Source organism: Festucalex cinctus, chromosome 5 (genome assembly GCF_051991245.1).
Source record: "Festucalex cinctus isolate MCC-2025b chromosome 5, RoL_Fcin_1.0, whole genome shotgun sequence".
In the NCBI taxonomy this organism is placed as follows: Eukaryota; Metazoa; Chordata; class Actinopteri; order Syngnathiformes; family Syngnathidae; genus Festucalex; species Festucalex cinctus.
Genome location: NC_135415.1, coordinates 4775409 through 4798905, shown reverse-complemented (window position 1 = coordinate 4798905; position 23497 = coordinate 4775409). Strand labels below are relative to the sequence as shown.

Sequence of the window (23497 nt, the reverse complement as noted above, 5' to 3'; positions counted from 1 at the left end):
AAGTTACATCAGTTTTAATGTTGGAAGGTTGAAATCTCTAGTTTTGAGAAAAAGGGGTTTCAAGTTTTGGTACTTGCATCTTTCAAAAGACCATAGCAACCAGTACCTTAGGAAACAGATATGAAGCTGAATTTTTCAGGATTTGTTAAAACATCAGTGGGAAGTCAATTCCAATAGCAGGCAAGGCCATCGTCAGAGATTTTAACCCTTTAAATGTTTTGGAAGTTTGATCGCTCAAGAGATGAAATCAGCCTCAACTTTGAAGATCACATTCTTGCTTACAATTCATATTCTGAGGCATCAGCCAAAGTTTGGTTATTTTATTGTTGCTCTTTTTGGTATTTTCTTGCTTAAATTAGGTCATATAACCACAGTGGGAAACTTGATTCAATATTTGTGTGCCAATTAAAACATTATTTGCCATTGGATGTGTCCTGTGATAAGTGCTTTATTGATAACTTATCATGGATGTGATATCAAATGCTTTTGGTCACATGGTGTGCGAAAAGTTGGAGAATACAGATGGGTTTTAAGACAGGTTTTAAAAGCAGATACGAGGGAGATTGCCTCATATTTTGTGGAATGTCGTTCCAAAGGGAGGGACCGGCAACTGCAAAGGCTCAAGCCCCTCTAAGCCTCAGTTTTGTCCTCGGTACCTCCAATCGTGTCTGGTATGCTGACCTGAGGCACCGCCGGGCAGATGAGTAGGGGTGCAAGAGCTCAGCGAGGTAAGGTGGGGCAAGACCATTTAGAGATTTAAACTCAAATAATTTTTTTTTAGAATGGACTCTAAATTTCATGGGCAGCCAGTGAAGAGAGGCCAGGATAGGGGTTACGAGCTCCCTCTTTCGGGTACCAGTTAGGAGACGAGCAGCAGCATTTTGAACAAGCTGGAGACTAGGAGTGTAACAGAAACCGATTCAAACTGGAAATCCGATTTGAGTTCAACGATGCGAGTGCGCCGGCACATGGTCTAAGCATTGGTCTAAATATAGCTTGAGCCGGCCCATAGGCGGCTTAAGGCGTCATAATCGGTTTTATGTTGCTGATATATGGAATCAGTCTTAAATCAATTCAGTGCCTTAAGAATGAAATGTCCTGGATGAACGAGAATATTATTCACAAGCAAGCTGTTTAAACTGCATTTCCTTGACTCCAATCACAGAGCGGGGGGTCTTGCGGGGGGCGTGTCTGTCTGTCTGTCTGTCACTCACTCACTCACTCACTCACTCACTCACTCACTCACTCACTCACAGACAGACAGACTCACTCACTCACTCACTCACTCACTCACTCACTCACTCACTCACTCACTCACTCATTCACTCACATGTGAGTGAGTGAGTAAAAAAAAAAAATCCGTGCGTGCTGTCGTTGTTGCGGGAGTGACGTCACGTTGCCGCCTGGCCCCGCTCTGCGATTGGCTTGAGGGGTATAAACACTGTCTGTCCACAGAAACGTCCCACTGTGTACAAAACAAACACAAAAAGGCAAAATACAGGCTGGGGGTGTGGGGGTTTAGGAAAAAATCACCACCACACATTAACAGAAGCCCAGAGGTGTAAATTGAGGAGTTTGTGTGTATAAATCCTGTATTTACATTTTGCATTTTGCATTTTCCTGAGTGAAAACGGGAGACCGTGCCTTTAAAATCGAACCGTTATGGTATCGGATCGCACCCCATGTATCGAGATGCGTATCGAATAGTCTTGATTGGAGATATTTACACCCTTACTGGAGATGTTTGAGGAGGACTGGCTGATCCCAAAGCAAAGTGCATTACAGTAATCCAGCCGAGATGTAACAAAGGCATGGATTACCGTTTCTAAGTGCTGCTGAGATAGAAAATTCTTTACCTTAGCCAGCTGCCTAAGGTGAAAAAAGCTGGATTTGACAACAACAGTGATTTGCCGGTCCAGTTTAAACTCACTGTTCATCTTAACACCCAAGTTTGAGACTATTGGCGACAGAGGACCCAAGTCAGCAGAATGAGAAGGGCCACTGGGACCAAAGACCATAACTTCTGTTTTCTTTTCGTTGAAGTTCAAGAAATTTAAAGCCATCCAGGCTTTGATTTCTTCCAGACAAGAGAAAAATGTCCTCAATGAGAAAGTGTCCTTTTTACTCAGCGGGACATAGATCTCAAAGACTCCTTGTGATGAATAATATTAATGGATTCAGTTTTCCCTTGCCCAGACGCGGGTCACTGGGGCCCCCCTCTGGAGCCAGGCCTGGAGGCAGGGCTTCAAGGTGAGTGTCTGGTGGCGGGCCTGAGCGTCTGGTGGCCTGGCCTGTACCCATGGGGCCCAGCCGGGGACAGCCCGAAAAGGGAACCTGGGTTCCTCTCCTCATGGGCTCCCCACCTGTGGGGTCGGATGTGCAGTTAAGCTGGCGTCAGCCTCGGCGGTCCTGGATACTGAAGTTAGCTCTGGGAACATGGAATGTCACCTCTCTGGCAGGGAAGGAGTCCGAGCTGGTGAGTGAGGCTGAGAACTTCCGACTAGACATAGTCGGGCTCACCTCCACACACAGCTTGGGTTCTGGTAACAATCCTCTCGAAAGGGGTTGGACTCTCTTCCACTCTAGAGTTGCCCACGGTGAGAGGCACAGAGCAGGTGTGGGCATTAGGGCTGCACGATAAATCTAAATCTAACCAACATCAAGGTTTGACCAAGTGCAATAACCTAATCGCAAAACAGTGCAGTTTTGATAGTTTCTCTTTTTTTCCCCTTTGGCGTTTGAGTGATAGCTGTATTAGCCAACCACAATGGCCGATGTGCGAGTCTTAATGGAGCTGGCCAATCAGAGTTGTTGGCTCATACAAGTTAGTCTGTGCTCCGGTGCCTTTTTTTTTGCGCTCCAAGTGCCTTCATTCTGTACAGTGCAACCATAACGAGTGCACCTCGACTGCCGTGCACCAAAGTGGATTTAATGGAAGAAGGGACTTCTGCCGCTAAAAAGGAGGGGAGAGAGAGCAACGTGCCAAAGAAGGGCGGCAGGTCTGTTATTTGGACATATTTCGGGTTCAACAAAAATGACGTGGACCAAAAGAAAAGCGCCAGATACAAAATGTGCTATCAGCGAGTAGCCGGATCGAAAGGCAACACGGCCAACTTATATCAACACTTAAAAAAAACACCATGACTTCAGTATGAAGCATGTCAAGCAGGTTCAAAAAGACTGACGATGGGAGTCAACAACTAGTGGCCGTGCTAAGCAAACATCGCTAACCGCAGCATTCACGTTAGTCACGCCTTATAAAAAAAAAAAAAGTTTGCATAGGCACAAAGAAATTACAAGGGTAATTAGGCACAAAGAAATGACAAGAAACGGCTATAACCCATTATATTGTCAAGGAAATGATTCCCCTAAATTTTCTCAGGGGAAGGCTTCAAAAGCCTCATGCACACAATAGACAGACCTCAAAGTTTTGCACTATTAATACAAGAGTTTTGTCATGATTATTGAGCTTTAAAGGTTTAATGGCACAATTGCTTATGTCCTCTTTTGTATCATATGAAAATGAAAATTGGTTAAGAATTTGGGAGTACGTATACAAAGGTAACTCATAAGAAAAATAGTTACACCTGCATCATCCAAACAACAAAGACAAAATAAATGACATACTTCGACAGACTTGTGCAGCTCATCCTCCAAAACTGGATGCAAAGTGGATTTGTCAATGGCTCTGATCTGAGTGGTCTCTCCATTTTCAATAAGCAATTCCCCAGTCAGACTGAGACAACAAAGACATGGGGTCGGGTTAAGCACTACCTTCATAAACCTGTTTACAAAGTACTTTAACAGACACAGAAAGAAAAAGAAAAAAGAGAAAGAAAGATAGAGATATCTACAGAAATTGCTAGCTAGCTAGAGATATAGTGATAGCGAGATATTGATAGGTAGATAGACAGAGAGAGAGAGAGAGAGAGAGAGAGAGAGAGAGAGAGAGAGAGAGAGAGAGAGAAAGAGAAGCTAATGTCAGAAAAGCACTATTTAAAGCTAGCTTTCTTGAGTCCTATGAGTAATATTGAAAACTCCATAGTGAGCGCCCACCTTTTATCTTTAACTTCATCTGGTGGTGGAGGTGGCTTGATTGGGGGTCCAAAAGATTTGTGGGAGTCAAGAGACATTTCTCCTGAGTTTTCTTTATATTCCATTCTTGGCTTATCACTCACACTCACTGCAGCATTCTGCTCCTGTTCGACCTGAGTTAGGCCACTTTCATGAATTTTAGCCTCTGGATTTGCAGCTTCACTGGTGTCGTCTAGTGTCTGCCCCTTCTTCTGTAAAAATCCTGATGTTGGTATGTTTGTAGTCTCTAGTGCTTCAGAGTGGAGCTGTTCCTTTAAAACAGATAACGGTTCCTGGACTTCAGTTTCATCCGTGATTTGGTCCTTACTTCTATGGTGATGGTCATCATTTATCTCACAAACAGCCTCCTTTATCGGTTTACTGACACTCTCTTCATTCATAAGAAATGTGTTACATATTGTCTTATCTTGTTGTGAATCATCTTTGTCTGTTTCCTCTTCTTGATTTGCCAACTCTTTCTTTTTAATTGTTGTCAGGGAGTCTTTGTCATGAAGGAGTTGCAAAGTTACATTCTGGAAAAAACAATGAGTCTTGTGAAAATTGACAGAAATAAATGAAACAGTACAGTATGTACTAACCCCGGGTTTACACCGGATGCGGTTGCGGTGCGGTTGCGGTGCGTTCCGGCGACGCAAGCAATTAGATTACATTCATTCGAATGGTGCAGTTTACACCGCTTGCGTGTGCGTTGCGTGTCAACTGCGTCTCAGCTGCGGCGTGCCGCAACCCTTCCGCAAGGATAGACCAATTTTCTATTTTTGCTGGACGCCGCAGCGGTAGGCCTCCGGCAAATGGCAAGCTAGCACAAAACACATCGAGCAGGACAGGAAGACCGACGCAGTTTCAAAATAAATTTCCGGTTACCTTTCAAGATAAAACACTCGCCAGCTCCTATTTCGCAAGCGTGCTAGCAAAACGTGATGTGGGCGTAGACGGGCCTGGAGTTAACGTGCGAGGTGCTCATTCACGGTTTAGACACCAGCGAACATGGACGAGGAGAGGTTTATGTTGGAGGTAGAAAGCCACAAAATAATAAAAGTGCACCTCTCTTTCTGCTTCTCTGTTGAGCACAGACTTTCTGTGTGTTTGTCGTTGTTTTTAATGCCACATGATCGCGCGTGGTCACGCGAGGCACGGCGGGAAGTGGTCGGCGACGGAGCTGCCGGACCGCAGCTGTGCGAGGGACGCTTTGGCCAAAAAATTGACGCGTCCGGAGCACGCAGTCAAGACGCACCGCACCGCAGTCGCACCGCACACGCAACCGGTGTAAACCCGGGGTAAGAGTGATGGAAAACTTCCATGATGGAGTAAAGCATTCCTGTCATTCCACATTGTAGGTATCAGTCTTAGAGACAAAGCAAAAGTTACTTAATATAAACGCACAGTTTGAGGCATATAATTGTTTTATGCATTATATTTTACCACCACGTGACAACAACAACAAAGTTCTGGTAGCTACTGTAATTTTACACTGCTTTTTCATTTGCTGAATATTTAACACAGGTTTGAAGGTACCGTATTTTCCGCACTATAAGGTGCACCTCATTATAAGGCGCACCCTCAATATATGACATTTTCAAACTTTTTCCATATATAAGGCGCACCGCACTATAAGGCGCACCTTCAATGAATGACATATTTTAAAACTTTTTTTCATATATAAGGCGCTACAGTAGAGGCTGGGGTTACGTTATGCATCCATTAGATGATAGGAATGTCAACAAAACAGTCAGATAGGTCAGTCAAACTTTATTAATAGATTACAAACCAGCTTTCTGACAACTCCATTCACTCCCAAAATGAATAAACAGCTGTTTTATTATTTTCTCTGAGGTAAAGTATTAGTATTAGCTAGCAATCCAAGATGGCGGGATCTTCTGCGCATGTGCGTCACCGACCGTGCAGGGTCACCGATAGCGTCTTGACAGCGAGACCTGTTGCGGTTCAATATTGATCCATATATAAGGCGCACTGGATTATAAGGCGCAGGGCCAGCTTTGAAAAAATTGAAGGCTTTTAGGTGCGCCTTATAGTGCAGAAAATACGGTAGTCTTTAAATGTTGTGGAACATATTCACTAGGGATGTAACGATATCCAAACATCACGATACGATATCACGATATGAAGGTCACAATACGATAATTATCACGATATTGTGGGGGCGTTGGCGATATTTAAAAAAAGATTACAATATTGTAAAAAAAAAAAAGGAGCTCATACTAAAAAAAAAAGCACAATATTGTGCTTTTGTACATAACAGATATGCATATAAACCACCTACAATCTCTAATAACAATATTGAGGCACTTACTTGCTAATGCAAGCACACATTGATCGCTTCACAAGCAAATTAGGTTCCCGCTACGATTGTCCTACGGCTACGAAAATTGTGTGGCACCTGTAGCACATCCAGATGAACAAAAACCTCTTTGATAGTTGTACCCTAAAATAGACAGGAAGTGAGGTATGATCATTTGAATGTCCAATTGTGGCCCATTTTTGCACATTTACAGGGGTCATACTTTTGCTCACTTCTCCTACACGGTTAACCCAATTGAGTTCAAACTTGGGATGTACCATCTCAAGACCTGGGACAACGCCATGGTAAAAAATCTAAAGTTTTTGACATACTATATGACGGTGGCGGGGCATCAAATTTAGAGTTTCAAAATTCTTACTTAACATAGTATTGCCGGTTGTACGTTTAACCTAGCGCTACGAAAATTGGTACACATATGTAACAGACTATGATCTACAAAAAAGTCTTTGGTGCCATATGCTAAACCCAACAGAAAGTCCGCCAGAGGCGGGGCATCTAATTTTGCGTTTCAAAATTCTTAATTAAAGACGCATTCCCGGCTGTACGTTTCACCTAGAGTTACCAAAATTTGAAGACATATGTAACAGCCCTCAAGGTACAAAAAACTCTTTTTGAACCATGTGCTAAACCTAACAGAAAGTCCACCATTTTGATTTACTTTGGAACGTGTTGCCATTTTTTTGGCCATTTCATAGGGGTCTTATTTTAACGAACTCCTCCTACAGAGTTTATCCCATCATCTTCAAACTTGGTGTGATTCATCTTAAGATGTTGAAGATGACAAGTTATTGAAAGCTTTTTATTTCGTCGCACGCTGTTGCCGTGGCATGCACTTGTTTGCCTAAGAAAAAAAATTCTTCTTAATGAAGAATTCCCAGTTGTACGAAGCAGCTAGAGCTACGAAAATTTGTAGACATATGTAACAGCCCACAATGTACAAAAAAGTCTCTTGGTGCTATGTGCTAAACCCAACAGGAAGTCCCCCAGGGGCCGGGCATCACATTTTGAGCTAAAAAACTCCTCTTTAACGAAGCATTCCCGGTTGTACGTTTAATCGAGAGCTACGAAAATTGGTACACATATGTAACAGACTATGATCTACAAAAAAGCCTGTTGGTGCCATATGCTAAACCTAACAGGAAGTCCGCCAGAGGCGAGGCATCAAATTTTGTGTTTCAAAATTCTTACTTAATGAAGCATTCCCGGCTGTACATTTCACCTAGAGTTACCAAAATTTGAAGACATATGTAACAGCCCTCAAAGTACAAAAAACTCTTTTTGAACCATATGCTAAACCGAACAGGAAGTCCGCCATTTTGATTTACTTTGGAACGTGTTGCCATTTTTTGGGCCATTTCATAGGGGTCTTATTTTAACGAACTCCTCCTACAGAGTTTATCCGATCATCTCCAAACTTGGTGTGATTCATCTTAAGATGTTGAAGATGAAAAGATATCGAAAGTTATTTATTTTGTCGCACGCCGTTGTCATGGCGATGCATTGTTTGCCAAGTAAAATGCTGCTTTTTTTTGGTCTAAACGTGCAAAAACTCATGAAACTTTACACACACATCAGGCTTGTCATAAGCATGAATATTTTAGAGATTTCTTATTCAATTTGCAATAAATGGTTCAATAGCACCCTCTAGACATTTTTATGAAGCTTTTGCAAATGTTTTGTATTTTATGATTCAGCTAGATTTGTAAAAATTGGGATACCTATCAGCCTAAGACTTACAAAAAGGTTTCTAAAGCCATATGCTGAATCAAAAAGGAAGTCTGCCATTTTGATTTACTTTGGTATTTGTAGCCATTTTTTGGGGCCTTTTATAGGGGTCATATTTTCAACAGAACTTATCAGATCGTCTTCATTCTTTGGCATGTTTCATCTTAAGATATTTAAGATGAAAAGTTATTGAATTTTTTTATTTTGTCACACGCCTTTGCTGTAGCCATGCATTGTTTGTGAAGAAAAATGCTTTTTTGAGAGTCTAAATATGGGCGAAAACTCACAAAACTTTGCACACACACCAGACCTGTCTGGAACATGAATATTTTATTTAGAGATTTGTTGTGCAATTTGTAATAAATTGCTCAATAGCGCCCTCTAGACATTTTTGTGAAGTCTTTCCGATTATATGATTCAGCTAGATGTGTCAATATTGGCAGGCATGCCTAATATATTCAAAAAGTATTCTATATTGCCATGTGACAATCCATTGTGATTTTATTTTGATAATTGTGCATCATTTTTGGCCTTTCCATGAAACTTTACAAACACAAAGCATGGCAAAAACGTTTAAAATTTAGATGGTTTCCTATTTGACAGTACCCCAACATGCCAGTACCCCGACGTGCAAATACCCCAACGTGGCCCGGGTTGCGAGGGCCCTTTATAGCTGCTCGCAGCTCTAGTTAGGGCCCGAGCAGCGGCGGCGGCGGTGCCGCTGCGAGGCCCTATTGTTTTTGTAGGAATTCTTATTATTATTATTAGGGCCCGAGCAGCGGCGGCGGTGGTGCCGCTGCGAGGCCCTATTGTTTTTGTTGGAATTCTTCTTATTATTAGGGCCCGAGCAGCGGCGGCGGCGGTGCCGCTGCGAGGCCCTATTGTTTTTGTAGGAATTCTTATTATTAGGGCCCGAGCAGCGGCGGCGGCGGTGCCGATGCGAGGCCCTATTGTTTTTGTAGGAATTCTTCTTATTATTATTCTTATTATTATTCTTCTCCGCAAACAATCGCATTTTTGAGACACTAAACGTGACCGAAAACTCACCAAACTTTACACGCACATCAGGCCTGGCGAAAAATTTGATATTTTAAAGTCGCCATACATGATAACAGAAAAATGGCTCCTTAGCGCCCCCTACATAGGTTAAACGGATCCCTGTCCCGCTACGATTGTCCGACGGCTATGAAAATTGTGTGGCACCTGTAGCACATCCCAATGAACAAAAACCTCTTTGAAGTGTGTACCCTAAAATAGACAGAAAGTGAGGTATGAGTATTTAAATGTCCAATTTTTGCACATTTACAGGGGTCATACTTTTGCCCGCTTCTCCTACACGATTTACCCGATTGACTTCAAACTTGGGATGTACCATCTCAACACCTGGGACAACATCATTGTGAAAAATGAAAAGTTTTTGATATACTATATGACGGCGGCGGCGCATCAAATTTAGAGTTTAAAAATTCTTACTTCACGAAGCATTGCCGGTTGTACGTTTAATCTAGAGCTACGAAAATTGGTACACATATGTAACAGGCTATGACCTACAAAAAACTCTTTTTGAACCATATGCTAAACCTAACAGGAAGTCCACCATTTTGATTTATTTTGGAACGTGTTGCCATTTTTTTGGCCATTTCATTGGGGTCTTATTTTAACGAACTCCTCCTACAGTGTTTATCCGATCATCTTCAAACTTGGTGTGATTCATCTTAAGATGTTGAAGATGAAAAGTTATTGAAAGCTTTGTATTTCGTCGCACGCTGTTGTCATGGCATGCACTGTTTTTAAAGGAAAAAAAATATCCTTAATGAAGCATTCCCAGTTGTACGAAGCAGCTAGAGCGACGAAAAATTGTAGACATATGTAACAGCCCAGGATGTACAAAAAAGTCTCTTGGTGCCATGTGCTAAACCCAACAGGAAGTCCCCCAGGGGCCGGGCATCACATTTTGAGCTAAAAAACTCCTCTTTAACGAAGCATTCCCGGTTGTACGTTTCACCTAGCGCTATGATAATTTGCAGGCATACATAAGAGCCCATGATGTGCAAAAAAGTCTCTTGGAACCATGTGCTAAACCAAACAGGAAGTCTGCCATTTTGATTTATAATGGGATTTGTTGCCATTTTTTGTGGCCTTTTTCAGGGGTCATATTTTAACGAACCCCTCCTACAACATTTATCCGACTGTCTTCAAACTTGGTGTGTTTCATCTTAAGATGTTTAAGAAGCAAAGTAATCGAAAGTTTTTTATTTTGTAACACGCTGTTGCCATAGCAATGCATTGTTTGTCAAGTGCTGCTTTTTTTTTTTTATACACATGAAAACTCATGAAACTTTGCAAACACATCAGACTTGTCATGAACATGAATTTTCAGAGATTTATTGTGCAATTTGCAATAAATAGCGCCCTCTATACATTTTTATGAAGCATTTCCGATTGTATGATTATGCTAGACCTACAAAAAAGTATTATGTAGCCATTTGCCAAACCAAAGAGGAAGTCCGCTATTTTGATTTTATTTTGGGAATTATACATCATTTTTGGCCTTTTTCATTAAACTTTGCACAGACAAGGAATGGAAAAAACTAACATTTTAAATGGTCCTTGTTCCATGTAACAGTACCCCAACGTGCCAGTACCCTGACGTGCAAGTAACCCAACGTTGTGCTCAATAGCGCCCTCTATGCATTTTTATGGAGCATTTCCAATTGTATGATTCAAGCGATACACAACTAAAGATGACTTGACCTAGATTTGTGAAAACTGGAAGGCATACCTATTAGCTTAAGACCTACAAAAAGTATTCTGTAGCCGTATGCTAAACCTAAAAGGAAGTCCGCCATTTTGAATTTATTTTGGGAATTGCGCACCATATTTTGCGTTTTGATTAAACTTTGCACACACAAGGCTTGTCAAAAACATTTTAGATGGTCCTTGTCCTATTTGACAGTACCCCAACGTGCCAGTACCCCGACGTGCAAGTACCCCAACGTGGCCCGGGTTGCGAGGGCCCTTTATAGCTGCTCGCAGCTCTAGTTATTCTTCTTTTTCTTCTCCGCAAACAATCGCATTTTTGAGACACTAAACGTGAACGAAAACTCACCAAACTTTACACGCACATCAGGCAGGCCTGGCGAAAAATTTGATATTTTAAAGTCGCCATACATGATAACAGAAAAATGGCTCCTTAGCACCCCCTACATAGGTTAAACGGATCCCTGTCCCGCTACGATTGTCCGACGGCTATGAAAATTGTGTGGCACCCGTAGCACATCCCAATGAACAAAAACCTCTTTGAAGTGTGTACCCTAAAATAGACAGAAAGTGAGGTATGAGTATTTAAATGTCCAATTTTTGCCAATTTTTGCACATTTACAGGGGTCATACTTTTGCCCGCTTCTCCTACACGGTTAACCCGATTGACTTCAAAGTTGGGATGTACCATCTCAACACCTGGGACAACATCATTGTGAAAAATGAAAAGTTTTTGATATACTATATGACGGCGGCGGCGCATCAAATTTAGAGTTTAAAAATTCTTACTTCACGAAGCATTGCCGGTTGTACGTTTAATCTAGAGCTACGAAAATTGGTACACATATGTAACAGGCTATGACCTACAAAAAAACTCTTTTTGAACCATATGCTAAACCTAACAGGAAGTCCACCATTTTGATTTATTTTGGAACGTGTTGCCATTTTTTTGGCCATTTCATTGGGGTCTTATTTTAACGAACTCCTCCTACAGTGTTTATCCGATCATCTTCAAACTTGGTGTGATTCATCTTAAGATGTTGAAGATGAAAAGTTAATTGAAAGCTTTGTATTTCGTCGCACACTGTTGTCATGGCATGCACTGTTTTTAAAGGAAAAAAAATATCCTTAAAGAAGCATTCCCATTTGTACGAAGCAGCTAGAGCTACGAAAATTTGTAGACATATGTAACAGCCCAAGATGTACCAAAAAGTCACTTGGTGCCCTGTGCTAAACCCAACAGGAAGTCCCCCAGGGGCCGGGCATCACATTTTGAGCTAAAAAAACTCCTCTTTAACAAAGCATACCCGGCTGTACGTTTCACATAGAGTTACCAAAATTTGTAGAGGTATATAACAGCCCTCGAGGTACAAAAAACTCTTTTTGAACCATATGCTAAACCTAACAGGACGTCCGCCATTTTGATTTACTTTGGAATGTGTTGGCATTTTTTTTGGCCATTTCATAGGGGTCATATTTTAACAAACTCCTCCTACAGAGTTTATCCGATCATCTTCAAACTTGGTGTGATTCATCTTAAGATGTTGAAAATGAAAAGTTATTGAAAGTTTTTTATTTCGTCACACGCTGTTGTTGTGGCATGCACTTTTTGCAAAGGAAAAAAAATCTTATTAATGAAGCATTCCCAGTTGTACGAAGCAGCTAGAGCGACGAAAAATTGTAGACATATGTAACAGTCCAGGATGTACAAAAAAGTCTCTTGGTAATATGTGCTAAACGCAACAGGAAGTCCCCCAGGGGCCGGGCATCACATTTTGAGCTAAAAAACTCCTCTTTAACGAAGCATTCCCGGTTGTACGTTTCACCTAGCGCTATGATAATTTGCAGGCATACATAAGAGCCCATGATGTACAAAAAAGTCTCTTGGAACCATGTGCTAAACCAAACAGGAAGTCTGCCATTTTGATTTATGATGGGATTTGTTGCCATTTTTTGTGGCCTTTTTCAGGGGTCATATTTTAACGAACCCCTCCTACAAAATTTATCCGACTGTCTTCAAACTTGGTGTGTTTCATCTTAAGATGTTTAAGATGCAAAGTAATCGAAAGTTTTTTATTTTGTAACACGCTGTTGCCATAGCAATGTATTGTTTGTCAAGTGCTGCTTTTTTTTTTTATACACATGAAAACTCATGAAACTTTGCAAACACATCAGACTTGTCATGAACATGAATTTTCAGAGATTTATTGTGCAATTTGCAATAAATAGCTCCCTCTAGACATTTTTATGAAGCATTTCCGATTGTATGATTATGCTAGACCTACAAAAAAGTATTATGTAGCCATTTGCCAAACCAAAGAGGAAGTCCGCTATTTTGATTTTATTTTGGGAATTATACATCATTTTTGGCCTTTTTCATTAAACTTTGCACAGACAAGGCATGGAAAAAACTAACATTTTAAATGGTCCTTGTTCCATGTAACAGTACCCCAACGTGCCAGTACCCTGACGTGCAAGTAACCCAACGTTGTGTTCAATAGCGCCCTCTATGCATTTTTATGGAGCATTTCCAATTGTATGATTCAAGCGATACACAACTAAAGATGACTTGACCAAGATTTATGAAAACCGGGAGGCATACCTATTAGCTTAAGACCTACAAAAGGTATTCTGTAGCCGTATGCTAAACCTAAAAGGAAGTCCACCATTTTGAATTTATTTTGGGAATTGCACACCATATTTTGCGTTTTGATTAAACTTTGCACACACAAGGCTTGTCAAAAACATTTTAGATGGTCCTTGTCCTATTTGACAGTACCCCAACGTGCCAGTACCCCGACGTGCAAGTACCCCAACGTGGCCCGGGTTGCGAGGGCCCTTTATAGCTGCTCGCAGCTCTAGTTATTATTATTATTATTATTATTATTATTATTAGGGCCCGAGCAGCGACCGCTGCGAGGTCCCTATTGTTCCTGAAGGAATTCTTATTATTATTCTTCTTCTTCTTTTTCTTTGTTATTATTCTTTTCCGCAAACAACCACATTTTTGAGGCACTAAACATGAACGAAAACTCACCAAACTTTACACGGAGATCGGGCCTGGCGAAAAATTTGATATTTTAAAGTCGCCATACATGATACATGAAAAATGGCTCTGTAGCGCCACCTACATAGGTTTAACGGATCCCTGTCCCGCTACGATTGTCCTATGGCTACGAAAATTGTGTGGCACCTGTAGCACATCCAGATGAACAAAAACCTCTTTGATATGTGTACCCTAAAATAGACAGGAAGTGAGGTATGAGTATTTGAATGTCCAATTTTGGCCCATTTTTGCACATTTACAGGGGTCATACTTTTGCCCGCTTCTCCTACACGGTTAACCCGATTGACTTCAAACTTGGGCTGTACCATCTCAACACCTGGGACAACATCATGGTAAAAAATCTAAAGTTTTTGACATACTATATGACGGTGGCGGGGCATCAAATTTACAGTTTCAAAATTCTTACTTAACAAAGCATTGCCGTGGTACGTTTAATTGAGAGCCACGAAAATTGGTACACATATGTAACAGACTATGATCTACAAAAAACTCTTTTTGAACCATATGCTAAACCTAACAGGAAGTCCGCCAGAGGCGAGGCATCAAATTTTGTGTTTCAAAATTCTTATTTAATGAAGCATTCCCGGCTGTACATTTCACCTAGAGTTACCAACATTTGAAGACATATGTAACAGCCCTCAAGGTACAAAAAACTCTTTTTGAACCATATGCTAAACCGAACAGGAAGTCCGCCATTTTGATTTACTTTGGAACGTGGTGCCATTTTTTGGGCCATTTCATAGGGGTCTTATTTTAACGAACTCCTCCTACAGAGTTTATCCGATCATCTCCAAACTTGGTGTGATTCATCTTAAAATGTTGAAGATGAAAAGTTATTGAAAGCTTTTTATTTCATCGCACGCTATTGCCGTGGCATGCACAGTTTGCAAAGGAAAAAATTCCCTCTTAATGAAGCTTGCAAAGGAAAAAATTCCCTCTTAATGAAGCATTCACAGTTGTACGAAGCAGCTCGAGCTACGAAAATTTGGAGACAAATTTAACAGCCCACAATGTACAAAAAAGTCTCTTGGTGCCATGTGCTAAACCCAACAGGAAGTCCCGTAAGGGCCGGTCATCACATTTTGAGGTAAAAAAACTCCTCTTTAACGAAGCATTCCCGGTTGTACGTTTCACCTAGCGCTATGATAATTTAGAGGCATACATAAGAGCCCACGATGTACAAAATAGTCTCCTGGAACCATCTTCCAAAACAAACAGGAAGTCCGCCATTTTGGGATTTGTAGCCATTTTTTGTGGCCTTTTTTAGGGGTCATATTTTAACGAATTCCTCCTACAAAATTTATCCGACTGTCTTCAAACTTGGTGTGCTTCATCTTAAGATGTTTAAGATACAAAGTTATCGAAAGTTATTTATTTTGTCCCACACCGTTTCATGGCGATGCATTGTTTGCCAAGTAAAATGCTGCTTTTTTTTTTGGTCTAAACATGTGCAAAAACTCATGAAACTTTACACACACATCAGGCTTGTCATAAGCATGAATATTTTAGAGATTTCTTATTAAATTTGCAATAAATGCTTCAATAGCGCCCTCTAGACATTTTTATGAAGTCTTTCCGATTATATGATTCAGCTAGATGTGTGAATATTGGCAGGCATGCCTAATATATTCAAAAAGTATTCTATATAGCCATGTGCCAATCCATTTTGATTTTATTTTGTTAATTGTGCATCATTTTTGGCCTTTCCATGAAACTTTACAAACACAAAGCATGGCAAAAACGTTTAAAATTTAGATGGTTTCCTATTTGACAGTACCCCAGCATGCCAGTACCCCGACGTGCAAATACCCCAACGTAGCCCGGGTTGCGAGGGCCCTTTATAGCTGCTCGCAGCTCTAGTTAGGGCCCGAGCAGCGACCGCTGCGAGGTCCCTATTGTTTTTCAAGGAATTCTTATTATTCTTCTTTTTATTTTTTGTTATTATTCTTTTCCGCAAACAATCACATTTTTGAGACACTAAACGTGAACGAAAACTCACCAAACTTTACACACACGTCAGGCCTGGCGAAAAATTTGATATTTTAAAGTCGCCATAGGTGATAACAGAAAAATCGCTCCATAGCGCCACCTACATAGGTTAAACAGATCCCTGGCCCGCTACGATTGTCCGACGGCTATGAAAATTGTGTGGCACCTGTAGCACATCCAGATGAACAAAAACCTCTTTGATGTGTGTACCCTAAAATAGACAGGAAGTGAGATATGAGTATTTAAATGTCCAATTTTGGCCAATTTTTGCACATTTACAGGGGTCATACTTTTGCCTGCTTCTCCTACACGGTTAATCCAATTGACTTCAAACTTGGGATGTACCATCTCAAGACCTGGGACAACACCATGGTAAAAAATCTAAAGTTTTCGACATACTATATGACGGCGGTGGGGCATCAAATTTAGAGTTTCAAAACTCTTACTAAACGTAGTATTGCCGGTTGTATGTTTAACCTAGAGCTACGAAAATTGGTACACATATGTAACAGACTATGACCTACAAAAAAGTCTGTTGGTGCCATATGCTAAACCCAACAGGAAGTCCGCCAGAGGCGGGGTATCAAATTTTGAGTTTCAAAATTCTTACTTAATGAAGCATTCCCGGCTGTACGTTTCACCTAGAGTTACCAAAATTTAAAGACATATGTAACAGCCCTCAAGGTACAAAAAACTCTTTTTGAACCATATGCTAAACCTAACAGAAAGTCCACCATTTTGATTGACTTTGGAACGTGTTCCCATTTTTTTGGCCATTTCATAGCGGTCCTATTTTAACGAACTCCTCTTACAGAGTTTATCCGATCATCTTCAAACTTGGTGTGATTCATCTTAAGATGTTGAAGATGAAAAGTTATTGAAAGCTTTTTATTTCGCTGCACGCTGTTGTCGTGGCATGCACTTGTTTGCAAAGGAAAAAAATTCTTCTTAATGAAGAATTCTCAGTTGTACGAAGCAGCTAGAGCTACGAAAATTTGTAGACATATGTAACAGCCCACGATGTACAAAAAAGTCTCTTGCTGCTTTGTGCTAAACCCAACAGGAAGTCCCGCAAGGGCCGGGCATCACTTTTTGAGCTAAAAAACTCCTCTTTAACGAAGCATTCCCGGTTGTACCTTTCACCTAGCGCTATGATAATTTGGAGGCATACATAAGAGCCCACGATGTACAAAAAAGTCTTTTAGAACCATATGCTAAGCCAAACAGGAAGTCCGGCATTTTGATTTACTTTGCTATTTGTAGCCATTTTTGGGGGCCTTTTATAGGCCTCATATTTTCTACAAAACTTATCAGATTGTCTTCATTCTTTGGCATGTTTCATCTGAAGTATTGCCGGTTATACGTTTAATCTAGAGCTACGAAAATTGGTACACATATGTAACAGACTATGATCTACAAAAAAGCCTGTTGGTGCCATATGCTAAACCTAACAGGAAGTCCGCCAGAGGCAGGGCATCAAATTTTGCATTTCAAAATTTTTACTTAATGAAGCATTTCCGGCTGTACGTTTCACCTAGAGTGACCAAAATTTGAAGACATATGTAACAGCCCTCGAGGTACAAAAAACTCTTTTTGAACCATATGCTAAACCTAACAGGAAGTCTGCCATTTTGATTTACTTTGGAACATGTTGCCATTTTTTTGGCCATTTCATAGGGGTCTTATTTTAACGAACTCCTTCCACAGAGTTTATCCGATCATCTTCAAACTTGGTGTGATTCATCTTAAGATGTTGACGATGAAAAGTTATTGAAAGCTTTTTATTTCGTCGCACGCTGTTGTCGTGGCATGCACTTTTTGCAAAGGAAAAAAATCCTTCTTAATGAAGCATTCCCAGTTGTACGAAGCAGCTAGAGCGACGAAAAATTGTAGACATATGTAACAGCCCAGGATGTACAAAAAAGTCTCTTGGTGCCATGTGCTAAACCCAACAGGAAGTCCCCCAGGGGCCGGGCATCACATTTTGAGCTAAAAAACTCCTCTTTAACGAAGCATTCCCGGTTGTACGTTTCACCTAGCGCTATGATAATTTGCAGGCATACATAAGAGCCCATGATGTACAAAAAAGTCTCTTGGAACCATGTGCTAAACCAAACAGGAAGTCTGCCATTTTGATTTATGATGGGATTTGTTGCCATTTTTTGTGGCCTTTTTCAGGGGTCATATTTTAACGAACCCCTCCTACAAAATTTATCCGACTGTCTTCAAACTTGGTGTGTTTCATCTTAAGATGTTTAAGATGCAAAGTAATCTAAAGTTTTTTATTTTGTAACACGCTGTTGCCATAGCAATGCATTGTTTGTCAAGTGCTGGGTTTTTTTTTTTTTTATACACATGAAAACTCATGAAACTTTGCAAACACATCAGACTTGTCATGAACATGAATTTTCAGAGATTTATTGTGCAATTTGCAATAAATTGCGCCCTCTAGACATTTTTATGAAGCATTTCCGATTGTATGATTATGCTAGACCTACAAAAAAGTATTATGTAGCCATTTGCCAAACCAAAGAGGAAGTCCGCTATTTTGATTTTTTTTGGGAATTATACATCATTTTTGGCCTTTTTCATTAAACTTTGCACAGACAAGGCATGGAAAAAACTAACATTTTAAATGGTCCTTGTTCCATGTAACAGTACCCCAACGTGCCAGTACCCTGACGTGCAAGTAACCCAACGTTGTGCTCAATAGCGCCCTCTATGCATTTTTATGGAGCATTTCCAATTGTATGATTCAAGCGATACACAACTAAAGATGACTTGACCTAGATTTGTGAAAACTGGGAGGCATACCTATTAGCTTAAGACCTACAAAAAGTATTCTGTAGCCGTATGCTAAACCTAAAAGGAAGTCCGCCATTTTGAATTTATTTTGGGAATTGCGCACCATATTTTGCGTTTTGATTAAACTTTGCACACACAAGGCTTGTCAAAAACATTTTAGATGGTGCTTGTCCTATTTGACAGTACCCCAACGTGCCAGTACCCCAACGTGCAAGTACCCCAACGTGGCCCGGGTTGCGAGGGCCCTTTATAGCTGCTCGCAGCTCTAGTTTGTTATTATTCTTTTCCGCAAACAATCACATTTTTGAGACACTAAACGTGAACGAAAACTCACCAAACTTTACACACACGTCAGGCCTGGCGAAAAATTTGATATTTTAAAGTCGCCATAGGTGATAACAGAAAAATGGCTCCATAGCGCCACCTACATAGGTTAAACAGATCCCTGGCCCGCTACGATTGTCCGACGGCTATGAAAATTGTGTGGCACCTGTAGCACATCCAGATGAACAAAAACCTCTTTGATGTGTGTACCCTAAAATAGACAGGAAGTGAGATATGAGTATTTAAATGTCCAATTTTGGCCAATTTTTGCACATTTACAGGGGTCATACTTTTGCCTGCATCTCCTACACGGTTAATCCAATTGACTTCAAACTTGGGATGTACCATCTCAAGACCTGGGACAACACCATGGTAAAAAATCTAAAGTTTTCGACATACTATATGAAGGCGGTGGGGCATCAAATTTAGAGTTTCAAAACTCTTACTAAACGTAGTATTGCCGGTTGTATGTTTAACCTAGAGCTACGAAAATTGGTACACATATGTAACAGACTATGACCTACAAAAAAGTCTGTTGGTGCCATATGCTAAACCCAACAGGAAGTCCGCCAGAGGCGGGGCATCAAATTTTGAGTTTCAAAATTCTTACTTAATGAAGCATTCCCGGCTGTACGTTTCACCTAGAGTTACCAAAATTTAAAGACATATGTAACAGCCCTCAAGGTACAAAAAACTCTTTTTGAACCATATGCTAAACCGAACAGGAAGTCCGACATTTTGATTAACTTTGGAACGTGTTGCCATTTTTTGGGCCATTTCTAGGGGTCTTATTTTAACGAACTCCTCCTACAGAGTTTATCCGATCATCTCCAAACTTGGTGTGATTCATCTTAAGATGTTGAAGATGAAAAGTTATTGAAAGCTTTTTATTTCGTCGCACGCTGTTGCCGTGGCATGCACAGTTTGCAAAGGAAAAAAATTCTTCTTAATGAAGAATTCTCAGTTGTACGAAGCAGCTAGAGCTACGAAAATTTGTAGACATATGTAACAGCCCACGATGTACAAAAAAGTCTCTTGCTGCTTTGTGCTAAACCCAACAGGAAGTCCCGCATCACTTTTTGAGCTAAAAAACTCCTCTTTAACGAAGCATTCCCGGTTGTACCTTTCACCTAGCGCTATGATAATTTGGAGGCATACATAAGAGCCCACGATGTACAAAAAAGTCTTTTAGAACCATATGCTAAGCCAAACAGGAAGTCCGGCATTTTGATTTACTTTGCTATTTGTAGCCATTTTTTGGGGGCCTTTTATAGGCCTCATATTTTCTACAAAACTTATCAGATTGTCTTCATTCTTTGGCATGTTTCATCTGAAGTATTGCCGGTTATACGTTTAATCTAGAGCTACGAAAATTGGTACACATATGTAACAGACTATGATCTACAAAAAAGCCTGTTGGTGCCATATGCTAAACCTAACAGGAAGTCCGCCAGAGGCAGGGCATCAAATTTTGCATTTCAAAATTTTTACTTAATGAAGCATTTCCGGCTGTATGTTTCACCTAGAGTGACCAAAATTTGAAGACATATGTAACAGCCCTCGAGGTACAAAAAACTCTTTTTGAACCATATGCTAAACCTAACAGGAAGTCTGCCATTTTGATTTACTTTGGAACATGTTGCCATTTTTTTGGCCATTTCATAGGGGTCTTATTTTAACGAACTCCTCCTACAGAGTTTATCCGATCATCTTCAAACTTGGTGTGATTCATCTTAAGATGTTGACGATGAAAAGTTATTGAAAGCTTTTTATTTCGTCGCACGCTGTTGTCGTGGCATGCACTTTTTGCAAAGGAAAAAAATCCTTCTTAATGAAGCATTCCCAGTTGTACGAAGCAGCTAGAGCGACGAAAAATTGTAGACATATGTAACAGCCCAGGATGTACAAAAAAGTCTCTTGGTGCCATGTGCTAAACCCAACAGGAAGTCCCCCAGGGGCCGGGCATCACATTTTGAGCTAAAAAACTCCTCTTTAACGAAGCATTCCCGGTTGTACGTTTCACCTAGCGCTATGATAATTTGCAGGCATACATAAGAGCCCATGATGTACAAAAAAGTCTCTTGGAACCATGTGCTAAACCAAACAGGAAGTCTGCCATTTTGATTTATGATGGGATTTGTTGCCATTTTTTGTGGCCTTTTTCAGGGGTCATATTTTAACGAACCCCTCCTACAAAATTTATCCGACTGTCTTCAAACTTGGTGTGTTTCATCTTAAGATGTTTAAGATGCAAAGTAATCGAAAGTTTTTTATTTTGTAACACGCTGTTGCCATAGCAATGCATTGTTTGTCAAGTGCTGTTTTTTTTTTTTTTTTTATACACATGAAAACTCATGAAACTTTGCAAACGTTCATATAACATTCTTCCATGCTCACGGTGTGAATCCTAACCCGAAGTCAGACGTTTTGTTGAATATTTTTCCATTAAAAATGGAAGTTTAAAAATTGATTCACACACACACACAAAAAAAAAAAAGGCAATGATGATAAGACGTTGAATCGGTAAGACTACCGAATGAACAATTCTGAGCTCTTAAAAAAAAAAAAAAAAAAAAATATATATATATATATATATATCGATTTTTTTTTTATTGAATCGATTCGAGAATCGCGCGATGTAGTATCGCGATATATCGCCGAATCGATTTTTTTAACACCCCTAATGCAAAGTAATCGAAAGTTTTTTATTTTGTAACACGCTGTTGCCATAGCAATGCATTGTTTGTCAAGTGCTGCTTTTTTTTTTTATACACATGAAAACTCATGGAACTTTGCAAACACATCAGACTTGTCATGAACATGAATTTTCAGAGATTTATTGTGCAATTTGCAATAAATAGCGCCCTCTAGACCTTTTTATGAAGCATTTCCGATTGTATGATTATGCTAGACCTACAAAAAAGTATTATGTAGCCATTTGCCAAACCAAAGAGGAAGTCCGCTATTTTGATTTTATTTTGGGAATTATACATCATTTTTGGCCTTTTTCATTCAACTTTGCACAGACAAGGCATGGAAAAAACTAACATTTTAAATGGTCCTTGTTCCATGTAACAGTTGTCAAGTGCTGCTTTTTTTTTTTTATACACATGAAAACTCATGAAACTTTGCAAACACATCAGACTTGTCATGAACATGAATTTTCAGAGATTTATTGTGCAATTTGCAATAAATAGCGCCCTCTAGACATTTTTATGAAGCATTTCCGATTGTATGATTATGCTAGACCTACAAAAAAGTATTATGTAGCCATTTGCCAAACCAAAGAGGAAGTCCGCTATTTTGATTTTTTTGGGGAATTATACATCATTTTTGGCCTTTTTCATTAAACTTTGCACAGACAAGGCATGGAAAAAACTAACATTTTAAATGGTCCTTGTTCCATGTAACAGTACCCCAACGTGCCAGTACCCTGACGTGCAAGTAACCCAACGTTGTGCTCAATAGCGCCCTCTATGCATTTTTATGGAGCATTTCCAATTGTATGATTCAAGCGATACACAACTAAAGATGACTTGACCTAGATTTGTGAAAACTGGGAGGCATACCTATTAGCTTAAGACCTACAAAAAGTATTCTGTAGCCGTATGCTAAACCTAAAAGGAAGTCCGCCATTTTGAATTTATTTTGGGAATTGCGCACCATATTTTGCGTTTTGATTCAACTTTGCACACACAAGGCTTGTCAAAAACATTTTAGATGGTGCTTGTCCTATTTGACAGTACCCCAACGTGCCAGTACCCCGACGTGCAAGTACCCCAACGTGGCCTGGGTTGCGAGGGCCCTTTATTATTAGGGCCCGAGCAGCGGCGGCGGCGGTGCCGCTGCGAGGCCCTATTGTTTTTGTAGGAATTCTTCTTATTATTATTCTTCTTATTATTATTCTTCTCCGCAAACAATCGCATTTTTGAGACACTAAACGTGACCGAAAACTCACCAAACTTTACACGCACATCAGGCCTGGCGAAAAATTTTATATTTTAAAGTCGCCATACATGATAACAGAAAAATGGCTCCTTAGCGCCCCCTACATAGGTTAAACGGATCCCTGTCCCGCTACGATTGTCCGACTGCGATGAAAATTGTGTGGCACCTGGAGCACATCCCAATGAACAAAAACCTCTTTGAAGTGTGTACCCTAAAATAGACAGAAAGTGAGGTATGAGTATTTAAATGTCCAATTTTTGCCAATTTTTGCACATTTACAGGGGTCATACTTTTGTCCGCTTCTCCTACACGGTTAACCCGATTGAATTCAAACTTGGGATGTACCATCTCAACACCTGGGACAACATCATGGTAAAAAATCTAAAGTTTTTGACATACTATATGACGGTGGCGGGGCATCAAATTTAGAGTTTAATAATTCTTACTTCACGAAGCATTGCCGG

The 23497-nt window shown here is 40.3% G+C and overlaps 1 protein-coding gene across 5 annotated transcripts in view; it reads right to left on the bottom strand.

Moving 5' to 3' along the window:
* fkbp15b (FKBP prolyl isomerase family member 15b) overlaps positions 1 to 23497 on the bottom strand; it is a 155282-nt gene that overhangs the window by 4892 nt on the left and 126893 nt on the right. For 4 of the 5 annotated variants that reach the window (XM_077523043.1, XM_077523045.1, XM_077523046.1 and 1 more), the window contains 2 exons: positions 4057 to 4607; positions 3628 to 3736 (listed from right to left, as the gene is read on the bottom strand). The exons of the other annotated variant lie outside the window; for it this stretch is intronic. In XM_077523043.1, coding sequence (XP_077379169.1) covers positions 3628 to 3736; positions 4057 to 4607 — 660 coding nt within the window. The remainder of the gene's footprint in view (positions 1 to 3627; positions 3737 to 4056; positions 4608 to 23497) is intronic. 5 annotated transcript variants of the gene reach the window in all.